This window comes from Puntigrus tetrazona, chromosome 13 (assembly GCF_018831695.1).
Source record: "Puntigrus tetrazona isolate hp1 chromosome 13, ASM1883169v1, whole genome shotgun sequence".
NCBI classification, from domain to species: Eukaryota; Metazoa; Chordata; class Actinopteri; order Cypriniformes; family Cyprinidae; genus Puntigrus; species Puntigrus tetrazona.
Genome location: NC_056711.1, coordinates 10,634,610 through 10,646,640, shown reverse-complemented (window position 1 = coordinate 10,646,640; position 12,031 = coordinate 10,634,610). Strand labels below are relative to the sequence as shown.

The window sequence follows — 12,031 nt, the reverse complement described above, 5'->3', positions numbered from 1 at the left end:
GAGACCGGTCTACATAATTGGAAGAATTCTGAATGTATGTATATATATATATATATATATATATATATATATATATATATATATATATATATATATATATATATATATATACACATATATATATATATATATATATATATATATATATATATATATATATATATATATATATATATATATATATATATACACACACACACACACTGATATGATATTTTAGATAGAGATAAAAATAAAAAATAGACTGAATCAACAGCTAAATGTTGCATCATTTAATTCAACTGTGTGAATAATGCGTAATCATGTTATCAAAACGTAAATGTAGTCTGATCACAAAAATGTTAAAACGTAACAAAGTCGTTTTTGAATAAATATTTGTTAACAAGAATCAACAACAGCTCTAAAGGGCTTTTTTCCTAGCGATTTCAGTAGCTTTGTAAGTTAAGTTTATATAACAATCCACAGAGCAACAATATTCTGTACAGCTCGTACACATACATTTAGCGCAGGTTTGTTCCGCTGCAGTACACCAAACGAACCACTAGATGTCACTAAGCACCAATCATTGTTCTCCACCGGGCAGACGACGCCAAGGCCCGCTTCTCGCAGCAGATGGCGGTATACTATCACTAAAAACCACTGCTCCTGCAGCGTGCTACGTTAACGAGAGCGAACCATACATCCCGGCTGTCACTCAACTGCAAGGAAAAACTAATCTTTAAAAATGACAATGCTTATTCTCGTCACTGCTACCTTGAAAAGGACAAATCTTCAGAGTTTACAGCCGATCAATCTCTGCTTTAATGGACGAGGAGCTGTCCAACCAGCCGTGGTGTTCCACTAACTGATTTCTATTCGATAAATAAAACGCATCAAAAGCCAAAGTGCTGATATTTTACCTTATACGGTGTATCAGAAATGATCGTTTTTCTCCCCTCATCATAAAACTCTGATCAAACAAATGAAACCAATTTTAATCTCACATGATATAATTACATAGCAATTATTCCACTTCGGTTAAATTACTCAGCAGGCGTAGGGGGCAGATTGCACGTTTTTCATTTTTCCTCTTTCCGAAACCTAAAAACACGTTTTGAAATGTAAGCCATAAAAGCGGGAGAATAAATGCAACCTCAAAAAAAAAAAAGAGTAAGAAACGCGAGCGCACGCTGTAACATACAACTTTCCAAAGTGTGGTTTATTAAAACACATGAAAGCGCGTGGCGTCTTTTTCAAGAAAACAAATAACGGCGCTCAATAATTTCTCCGTGAGTGAGTGAGTGAGTCGGTGAGTTCCTGCAGAACAACTAAGATAGCACTGGGAGGCATCTTTCTCCGCAGTCAGCATATCTGTCGAGCTCGGTGACTTAAGGTTTGTGGTCCTAAGCAGTTACAGAAGCTCGCTCAATATTTAGAAGTTATAAAGCAAAGCCCAGCCTGGCGTTACCGGGCAGGGGCTTGACGTGTTAAATGAGCATAAAAGACCCAGCTGGTTGGGAAACCACTTGAGGGGGTAGCAAACAGTGCGTCACATCCTTGGGAAAAAAAAGAGAGGAGCGATTCCAATGGAATCAACATGTAAGCGCATCTGCATTGGGTGGCATCAATAAGAAGACAGCTGAGGAGAAATGATGACTTCGCGCTACAGGTGAATTCATCTATTCATGCGCACTCGCGCTTCCTGCTACGATGACAGCGTGAAAGAAGGGGGAAAACCGAGAAGGCGAATTTTTGACCTGACTGTGAGTTTTTAACTCGGCGTCCTCACCCGAATACGATGAAACGACACTGCCTGACAGCAGCAGCGAGAGAGGAAATGCACGCGCAACGAAGGACTGCGAGGTAAAGCAGAAAAAGTTGGTCCGCGCGCCGAGGCTTCGCTGTTCAGGGAGTGCTGGACAACCCGATGCGCGCAGACTTTCCGTGGGAGAAAAAGCACAGCTTAGAAGAGAGTTAGAAGTCATTTGCTTAAACCGACCAAAGCGCGGACCATGGCTGCGGAGGAATCGGGTGGCTTGGCGCAAACCGCCGCCGTTAAACTATCAGAGATGGGGGAAAGAACTAAACAGTTAGGAACTGCGATCCAGGACCCCGAGCGACAAAGAAGGATTATTCTAGTCATCGTATGTGTGGCACTTCTTCTAGACAATATGCTTTACATGGTTATCGTGCCGATTGTGCCCGATTATTTAGCGCGCTTAGAGAGCGAATCAGAGCAGGCGCATCGCGTAACGGGTAATTCTTCGTCCAACAGCACTCAAAACGAGAACTTTGACTTGCAGATCGGCGTGCTTTTCGCCTCAAAAGCCATTTTACAGCTCATTGTCAATCCTTTGACTGGAACTTTCATAGACCGAGTCGGCTATGACATCCCGCTTTTAATTGGGCTCAGTATCATGTTCGTCTCGACGTGCATTTTTGCCTTCGCCGAGAACTACGCGACCCTGTTCGTGGCGCGCAGCCTGCAGGGGCTCGGCTCGGCGTTCGCGGACACCTCTGGGATCGCCATGATCGCGGACAAGTTCACGGAGGAGTCAGAGAGAAGCCGCGCGCTGGGCATTGCCCTCGCCTTCATCTCGTTCGGGAGCCTGGCGGCGCCCCCGTTCGGAGGGGTGCTGTACGAGTTCGCCGGCAAACGCGTGCCGTTCTTCGTGCTCGCCTGTATATGCTTGGCAGACGGTATACTATGCATGACTGTCCTCAAGCCCTTTTCCAGTAGGACTAGAGAGAATATGCCTGTTGGCACCCCGATTTACAAACTAATGATTGATCCCTACATAGCGGTCGTGGCGGGAGCTTTGACCACGTGTAACATCCCCCTTGCCTTCCTGGAGCCCACCATCGCCAACTGGATGGAGGAGACCATGGACTCATCCCAGTGGGAGATAGGGCTCACCTGGCTCCCGGCCTTTTTCCCTCACATATTAGGCGTTTATCTCACCGTCAAGCTGGCAGCGCAGTATCCACACTTGCAGTGGTTTTACGGGGCGCTTGGCATGGTCATCATCGGCGCCAGCTCGTGCATTGTGCCGGCTTGCAAAAACTTTGAGCAGTTGATAATCCCCCTGTGCGGCATTTGTTTCGGTATTGCGCTGGTAGACACGGCTTTGTTACCCACGCTCGCTTTTCTCGTAGACGTCCGTCACGTGTCCGTGTACGGTAGCGTGTACGCTATCGCGGACATCTCCTACTGTGTCGCCTACGCGCTGGGTCCCATCGTGGCTGGTAAAATAGTACACGATCTCGGTTTCGTGCAGCTCAATCTGGGCATGGGTCTGGCGAACGTACTTTACGCGCCGGCCCTGCTTTTCCTGCGCAACGTGTGCTTAATGAAACCGTCTCACTCTGAGAGAAACATGTTACTGGAGGAGGGAGCCACAGGTCTGTACGACACCATCAGAATGGAGGAACGCCTGAGAAAGAAGCACGGCTACAGTTCATCTGGTAACTGCGTTCCCATCGACGAGAACGGAACATTTGCTGGACAATCAAAGTCGTTCTCCGAAGAAGAGACGTCTGAGCCAGAATACATATAATACGAGTCGTCCGTCCTAGTTCATCTGTTACGCCCCTGTTAAAACCTCTGCTGAATATAAATGTTTCTCATTCGCTCATTTACATGTTGCTCATTGTCCCGAGGAAAACTGTTGGTGAACGGCATACAATCTTACAAATGATTTAATCTATTTACTAAAATGAGCTCAATATTTTTTTTTCCTCCAATAGAAAAAGTGTAAGAAAAAACGATCTCACTGTATAGTATTCCGCTGTATTAAATTGTATTCAGGGATATAAATATGGTGCAAACATATTAAATATGAAGATGCGTGTGTACGTATTAAATGGGCCTTCGTTGAAGTTATTCCGCCGATTTTGTGCTGTTACAAATAATATGCAAAATGACACCTTCAAAGAAAAAAAAAACACACGATGGAACTGGTGTGACTCCTGCCTTTTCAGTGTCTGTTTCAAGTATTAAATGTTTAGGGTGTATTTCTGGAATGCATTACTGTATATTATGGAATATAATGGTGTACATATGTGCATATCAAATGTACATAATTAAAAGAAAATATGTGAAACGCCGTGTTGTGCGCTGTTTCTGTGACTTATACAACATCCATCCACACGCTTTAAACATACATTCAAAGCCTGTAAGCACTGATATTTCAATTGATTTCGTTTTGAATGACATTTCCTCATAAAAAAAAAGCCTATTTATTGCCATTTATTAAATTTCAATGCAACGCCGCGATATACATCAAAGAGCCAACAAAACGAAAAACAAACGAAATTATTCATAGAAATTAGTAACAAGCATAAACAGGACAATGTTGCACATATAATCAGGCTACTACATACATATTTATAAAAATGCATAAAACACAAGGGGAATGAAATTCTTGTGCAACAGGGTCCTCTGTGGCGAGGAGCAAATACAGCCTATAGCATCTATAATGAACTGTGCCAACAACAACAACAAAAAAAATTAAAAGATTCATAAACATAAAGCGAATGACCAAAACAGACTCTTCTGAGGAAAATACTTTTTGTGAGCTATTTATTTAAAAGAAGAAAAACTATTGCTTACGGCGCAAGTGGGTCTAAATAAACCTCTCCACTTTTCGTTTTAATTAAATTATCGAGCGCGTTCGTGTGCGGACATTTTTTTCCTTCTCCGAGGTTTGGAAGGGTGCTCATAAATTTCGTTCAAGGACTCGACTTAAAGTGTGAGGTGGGCAGGCGGACGAGGCATCGAGCGAATGGAGTTTAGTGGGTGGAGTCTGAGAAAGGTACCGCTCCTTCAGCATCTTTCCTAAGGAGCATCCTAAGGAGCTCCTGACTCGCAATGAATGGGACGCAAGTATGCCGCCTGAAACAAGTTATCGCACAACATTAACGGCACTTTCCTCTTAATAAAAACACGACGGGACTATGAATCTGGATAAATCCTTGGAGACATCGGAGGACTCCACAAAGACTATATGACATTTTGGTAAGTGTTTCTTAAGCTAACATTTTAATATATATATTTTTTAACAATATGCTTACAGCCTTCTTAAATGAGGACTAACTTAAAAGCTATTATAGACTTTCTACCTAATTTGAATTCAAGAGGAAACATAAGGATTAGATGTATTCAATAATAGACCTATAATTCATTCGGAATAATTACAAGTCTGGTCTTAATCAGATTTTTTTTTTTACATTTTATGCAATGCAAGCCTTCTCTCATGCCTGTATGTCTATTGCAGAGAGAACTGGGAAAATTATCAGTGGATTTTCTTTTTTGACTGAAGCTCTACCACTTTGACGATGCCCGTTTTGAAAAGAGAGCAAGCGAGAGACGCAGGAGATCCAAGTGTAAGCAAAATATATCACATATTTGTATGTAAAATACAGGATTTGGCTTAACTAAACAATGTTACATGTTCTGACAAACATACAACTACAGTACTGTGTTCAAAACAAAACATCAAGTTTTATGCCATTATAACAGAGATGATCTTGTTTGTTCAGCCAGGTCAAACGAAGGGTAAAATTATTTAAATACACTACAAAAGATAACAAATGGAACAAATAAAATAAGATCACGGAAAAAAATGCTGCTGAAATACAAGTTAAGAATTCCTGCTAAATCTCCATTCAGGGCCTCCCGAAGCTCCCAGTGCCACCCTTACAGCAAACACTGGACATGTACCTAAAGTGCATGAGTCACCTAATACCAGAGGAGCAGTTCAAAAAAACTAAGGCGATTGTAGAGAAATTTGGAGCGCCTGATGGGATGGGAGAATTACTTCAGAAAAAGCTACTGGAGAGAAGCGAAAATAAGGCCAATTGGGTAAGGACTTCATTAACTGCTAAGACTTTGCCGTAAACAACTTTCCTTTTAATGTGCAGATGTATTGGTCTCTTTTTGAACGTTGTCCAAGGTGTATGACTACTGGCTTGAAGACATGTATTTGAGCAACAGATTAGCACTACCGGTCAACTCCAGTCCTGTGATGGTCTTTCCCAAGCAGAACTTCAGGACTCAAAGTGACACCCTCAGGTACGGGACTCTGGGGACACGGCAGGGACAGTTTTGGCTCTCATAAACTCAGATGATCGACACCGCTGCATATGCATTAGTTTTGAGCGAAGCTGTCAAGTCTGTACACTGCATGATTTCATCTGACAACATTAGCTCAATATGGGCACATTAATTAGTTTAATCTACAGATTAGTACACGTGTAAACAAAGTCTACCTCCCATTATAAGATGATATTGATTTCAGTCCTAAAATGGAAACGATACATCCTACGATGGGCATTTCTATTTTAGGCTTAACACTGAATTCTCAAAAAAGATCTTAAAATGTTGTATTAAAATATGTAATAATGTTAAGTATCAGTTTCTAGCCATTAGCCTTTTTTTGGTGATTATAAAATGAAACCAATGACTGTTAACAGACCTAATTTGGGTGCTATTATAAAAACTCATTAAAACAATGGAATTGCATGTGAATGTGCTTACTTTAATCAAAATGAACGCTACAAAAGATCTGTTTTTTTGTGCTTTGCATAGGACATACTGTTGAATTCAGAAAAAAAATGTATTGCGGTTTTCACAAAAATATGCCAAATCAGCATTTTAAAATGATTTGAAGGATCGTATGACACTCAAGACTGGAGTAATGATCCCGAAAATCTAGCTTTGCATTAAAAAATCTTTACACCCAGTAAATTAAATGTTTTTATTTGTAATATTCTCAATATTACTATTTACAAATAAACATAAAATACTAATATTTTTTTTTCCCTCTACAGATTTGCTGCCCATCTTATTTCAGGTGTATTAGAGTATAAATCCCTTATAGATGGGTAGGTTATATTTTTTGTTTTTGACAAGCTTCATTTATATATAATTGCATAGTTTTGTAAACAGGGCTGTATGCCGCTTGTTGCAGACGTGCCCTCCCTGTAGACTATGCTCGTGGGCAGCTGGCCGGGACGCCTCTGTGTATGGATCAGTACAACAAGGTCTTCACCTCCTACCGTCTGCCGGGGCCAAAAATGGACACTTTAGTGGCTCAGAAGAGCACGGTTATGCCCGAACCCGAACACATAATAGTGGCTTGTAAGAATCAGGTAGGTATTACTTCATCAACTATATCTGGTGTTTTTATTTTGTCTTCATATTCATTTTAAAATCAGTCTCAAGGAGTCATAAGAAAGCAGTAAAGACAAAGACTTGTGTTTGCAGTTTTTTGTTCTCGATGTGGTGATAAACTTTCGTCGGTTGAATGAAAAAGACCTTTACACTCAACTGGAGCGAATCAGAAAGATGGCAGACATCGAAGAGGAGCGTCTGCCTCCGATCGGTCTTCTCACATCAGATGGCAGAACACAGTGGGCCGAAGCTCGCAGTGTGCTGATCAAAGGTCAGACATCATTTATTCTCAACTATACAAGCTTTATCTGATACTAGACCTGCAGTTTGACATCAAAATATTAAGAAACTAAAACAGCACGATTTTATCTGGAAAAGCAACTCTCTCACAACTATAAATTCCCCTGATGGCACAAAAAGTTCTGCACAGGTTAATGGAATTCACACACATGAAATGTAATGCTTCTCGATCGGGTGCAGATTCTACCAACAGGGACTCTCTGGACATGATTGAGCGCTGTCTGTGTCTGGTGTGTTTGGACGAGCCGTCTGCCACTGAACTGACTGATACCAACCGAGCTTTACTGATGCTCCACGGAGGGGGGGCAGACAAAAATGGGGGCAATCGCTGGTATGACAAGCCCATGCAGGTAGAAAAACACAAACAACGATAGATTCAAATTGCGTTGATCAAACGACCAGGAAAATAAACCTACTGTAATGATTTCAGTTTGTAATAGGTGCAGATGGGTGCTGTGGTGTTGTGTGCGAACACTCACCTTTTGAAGGAATAGTGCTTGTGCAATGCACAGAATATCTACTGAGATACATGTGAGTCAAATTATTATTTCATTCATAGAAATGAATGAATTTCAAAGTAACTCTTGATTACCCAGAATACATTTACTTCTAAAGGAATCTGTAATATCTTTCTGCATGCTTATTCTCACTAGTACGTCACGGTTACATTTATGCATTTGCCAAAGTGGAAAACTCTAATGAGACGACTTGAGATATATACACACAGCCTGAGAATAGCAACTAAGCTATAGTGAAGACGCAAAGGGATTGTTTCTTTCACAGGAGAGGAAGCCCTTCTAAGCTTGTGAGGGCCGCTAGCATGAGTGAGCTTCCTGCCCCCAGACGACTTCGCTGGAAATGCTCACCAGATATCCAAACGTTCCTCATGGCCTCAGCAGACAAATTACAGAGGTATGTAAACATTCAGGTGATACAACAGGGCAGTAATATACTTTACCCACCCTACTAAAGCCTGTCTTAGAAGCAATCAAAGTTAATTATTCAATTATTCATATAAATCCCAACTGTTTTCAGCGCTAATAATAAGAAACATTTCTCCAGCATCAAATTAGAATATCAGCATGATTTCTGAAGAATCATGTGACACTGATGCCTTAAGTAATGATGCTGAATATTCAGCCTTGCCATCAAAGGAATAAATAACATTAAAAAATGGTAAAAAGATCTATTAAATTGTAATATTTGACAATATCACGTTTTTTTAATATTATAAACTGCTAATTCTTACAGACTTGTGAAAAATCTGGACATGAACGTCAACACATTCACTGGTTATGGCAAAGAGTTCATCAAGAAACAGAAAATGAGCCCTGATGCTTATATTCAAGTTGCCCTCCAGTTTACATTTTACAGGTCAGTCTTCTCTTTAAATAAAGATGTATTAGCCCCACATAGAGAAGACTTTTATCTGAAACTCTTTTTTTCTTTTGCACTCAGATGTCATGGACATCTAGTGCCCACCTATGAAAGTGCATCAATACGCCGCTTTCAAGAAGGACGAGTTGACAACATTCGCTCCTCCACACCTGAGGCCTTGGCATTTGTGAAAGCTATGGCAAATAACTCCAAAATCGCTGTATGTAGTTTAGCCGGTTTCCATTATATTCTAGTGCATTCTGCACTGTCAGCTCTTCTGTAGTCAATGCTGTGTGTTTTGTCAAAACGGGAGTAGCTTAATAGTAATATCCGTCTTTTTATTTAGGATGCTGAGAAAATGGAGTTGCTTTGTTCAGCCATTAAAGCCCAAACCAATTACACAATTCTAGTAAGTGAAATTTGATTTAGCGCCAATCTGCCACTTACGATGTTTGACTGCGCTTATAAAACTGTGATTGTCATACTGTCCAATCTACAATAAAATATTGCTTGTCTATTCTAACAGGCAATCACTGGGATGGCAATAGACAATCACTTGTTGGGACTGCGAGAGATTGCCAAGGAGCTGAATCTAGAAAAGCCAGAGCTGTTTTCTGATACAACCTACACCACCAGCATTCACTTCATTCTCTCCACAAGCCAGGTTGACTTTAAACTCTTTAAACTGAAGCCATGAGAGATAGCGCTCAATGAATTGTGATTCGCAGTGTGTATACATCTTAAGTTTAATGTAGATCACCAATCTGTTTGTTCAAAAACGCCTGTCTTTGCATAGGTTCCTACCACTGAAGAGATGTTCTGCTGCTACGGTCCTGTCGTCCCTAATGGCTACGGAGCCTGCTACAATCCTCAGACGGACCACATCCTCTTCTGCGTGTCAAGCTTCCATGACAGCGCCGAGACCAGCTCAGATTTGTTTGTGAAGACTCTTGAGGGGTGCCTAAAAGAAATGCAAGATCTATGTATAAAAAGCAACACTGAAGCTAATCCAAATGACACTAAAGAAAGGATGGACGGAACTACCAAGGTAACGAAGAATGGGAGAAAGTCTTAGCAAGAAGCTACATCATTCGAATCGTATGGGAGAAGCAGAAATCACTGTGACTGTACAAAGATGGATATTTTGGGAGAAAATAGTCTCAAAAACAAGGCCAGAACAGCAGTGATATAGATATTCTATGGAGCTGTAGGTGCTTGACAAAAGTAGATATATTTAGTTATTTTGAATTATTTGGCCTATAAGAGAATATAATTAAACTGGAGTAGATGAGACTCAGCATTTTATGCCTTCTTAATATTACCTAAAGAAGCTGAGGTCTCCAAGAATCCTACCCAGCTTCTTATTCTGTCTAAGAGTATATTAGTAGTGGACACGGGGCAGCATTAAAAGGCAGCATTAAAAGAATAGTTCACCCTAAATTAAAATAAATAAAAAAAATAATAATAATAATAATAAAAAAAAAAATTATATATACGTATGAAAAGTAAAGTGGAAATTGCCCTCAAAAATTACATTCTCCATTACGCTGCCTTTGAAAAACTGTACAATATCCACTTGATTAGTATGCATATGTACATTTTAATATCATAACCTATAGCCGTTTACAATCTATACCAGTTTTTATGGTTATGTCAAGACATAAAATACTAAAATACAGTACTCTGAATGACAACCCTGTGGAATTGGACCAGAAGCTGCTATTTAACTTTGTCTTTGTGAGTCTCATCCTTAGCAATTTAAAGTTTATTCAATTTATTTTTTTAAATAGTATCTGTATACATAGAAAATTCTATTTTAAGTCTGTAGTATATAAACCACATGTCAGGACCAGGCATTAAAATATATTATACTTTCTGGTATTATAGCTTTAAAGTGTGCTGTGTTTTATGTGTTCTATAAATTGAATTCTCACTTGGTCATATTCAAAAAATGCACAGTCTAAGGTCCAGAAAACAAGCCGATGTGCATAAATGTTTAAAGAATATGAGCCATGTGTTTCCATTCTGTGGGGTTTTGATTTCCAATGCAATAACAGCAACAGAATTTTTGGATTACTAATGCAATAGCAGAAACCTATAAAGACGAGAATAATAGCCAGATTACAGTGGCAAATTAATAAGCTTTTTAAACGTGCAATTATTGTTGTGTATGTGCTTATGTTATGTCTGAAAATGTTACTGACACGTGTTGCACACAAGGAGCATACAGTATATCTAAACAAAAATGAACAATACTTGATGTCTGTCTAATGTACACAGATAAAGACTGAGTGAGAAATATTGTGTAGATTTATATTGTGAACACTGTAAACACTGTGTTTTTAAAATGTGTCTAATTTGTTTCTCTTACATGTCGATCCTGTCGTAATAGTAACTGTGAAGTAGATCAAAAACTAAAACAGTGGCGCCTTGAGAAATTACTTTTAGCACTTTATAACTAGATCAAATATGTACTGTAGCTTAGCTGAAATATACAAATAAAGCACTCAATCATGTTACACGTACTAGAGAGAATATACGCATACTATATATAGAGAGAGAAATTATAGCCTTAGCCCAATTTTTAGTAATAGAATATGTTTGTTGATTATCATGACATAATGTTAAGCATGAATACTTGAGAATGGGCCAAACAAAAAATACATGTAAAAAAAAAAAATGAGGATGTAACAGAATGTATGTCTAGTGGTGGAGTGCTTAAACTGTGATGTTATTTAACTCTGGGATATTTATTTTTTCAAAAAGAGTTTTCAAAAGGAGAAATGGTCTATTTATCAATATCACTGTATCCTAATGATGCCATAAAGAGTACCATTCAAAACCAATTATGTGTTTGCTGAGTATTTACCACCAACTATGAAATATCTGTATTCTGGCACACTTTTTTGTTTCCACACCACAGCATAAAAAAAATATTCTACCTTTCACATTACATTCATTCATGCCCACCGCAATGATTAAGGCCAGGTATACATTAACATTATCATAAGGCGAGTGCTTCTGTTCACACAGCAATGCACAACTTTTATTGTGTTGAGATAAAAAAACATTTTGAGAAGAGCACATTAAGCTCCAAAAACAAACTTAAAAATGTATAATACAGCACTATATTATTCCGGAAGCATTTATAAATTGTTTTTTTTTTTTCCCCCCACAGATTCCTGTGACCCGTTTGCATAT

General features: G+C 39.3%; 2 protein-coding genes across 3 annotated transcripts; both read left to right on the top strand.

The window, feature by feature from the left end:
* Positions 1 to 1,521: 1,521 nt before the first annotated feature.
* On the top strand, positions 1,522 to 4,082 carry slc18a3a (solute carrier family 18 member 3a). The gene has a single exon (XM_043254741.1). It carries the CDS (start codon positions 1,992 to 1,994, stop codon positions 3,534 to 3,536), a length of 1,545 nt encoding a protein of 514 aa, XP_043110676.1. The 5' UTR covers positions 1,522 to 1,991; the 3' UTR covers positions 3,537 to 4,082.
* Positions 4,083 to 4,780: 698 nt separating this feature from the next.
* Positions 4,781 to 11,676, top strand: chata (choline O-acetyltransferase a). 2 transcript variants are annotated; one of them, XM_043254668.1, is made up of 15 exons: positions 4,781 to 4,996; positions 5,256 to 5,364; positions 5,651 to 5,842; positions 5,934 to 6,052; positions 6,811 to 6,864; positions 6,951 to 7,131; positions 7,247 to 7,424; positions 7,634 to 7,803; positions 7,884 to 7,984; positions 8,237 to 8,365; positions 8,705 to 8,827; positions 8,912 to 9,050; positions 9,177 to 9,239; positions 9,357 to 9,494; positions 9,627 to 11,676. In XM_043254668.1, exons 2-15 carry the CDS (start codon positions 5,317 to 5,319, stop codon positions 9,903 to 9,905), a joined length of 1,914 nt encoding a protein of 637 aa, XP_043110603.1. In that variant the 5' UTR covers positions 4,781 to 4,996; positions 5,256 to 5,316; the 3' UTR covers positions 9,906 to 11,676. The 2 variants fall into 2 exon arrangements, with proteins under 2 accessions (XP_043110603.1, XP_043110604.1); XM_043254669.1 differs by lacking the exons at positions 4,781 to 4,996; positions 5,256 to 5,364 and having other exon boundaries at positions 5,702 to 5,842; positions 5,902 to 6,052.
* The last annotated feature ends 355 nt before the right edge of the window (positions 11,677 to 12,031 follow it).

What these genes read in the sequence shown, in the direction of transcription:
- slc18a3a (XM_043254741.1), top strand. Translation starts at nt 1,992, where the DNA reads ATGGCTGCGGAGGAATCGGGTGGCTTGGCGCAAACCGCCGCCGTTAAA.
- chata (XM_043254668.1), top strand. Translation starts at nt 5,317, where the DNA reads ATGCCCGTTTTGAAAAGAGAGCAAGCGAGAGACGCAGGAGATCCAAGT. An exon ending in TAGTGGCTTGTAAGAATCAG is followed by an intron (nt 7,132 to 7,246) that starts GTAGGTATTACT and finishes TTGTGTTTGCAG; the next exon opens with TTTTTTGTTCTCGATGTGGT. An exon ending in TCAGCAGACAAATTACAGAG is followed by an intron (nt 8,366 to 8,704) that starts GTATGTAAACAT and finishes TAATTCTTACAG; the next exon opens with ACTTGTGAAAAATCTGGACA.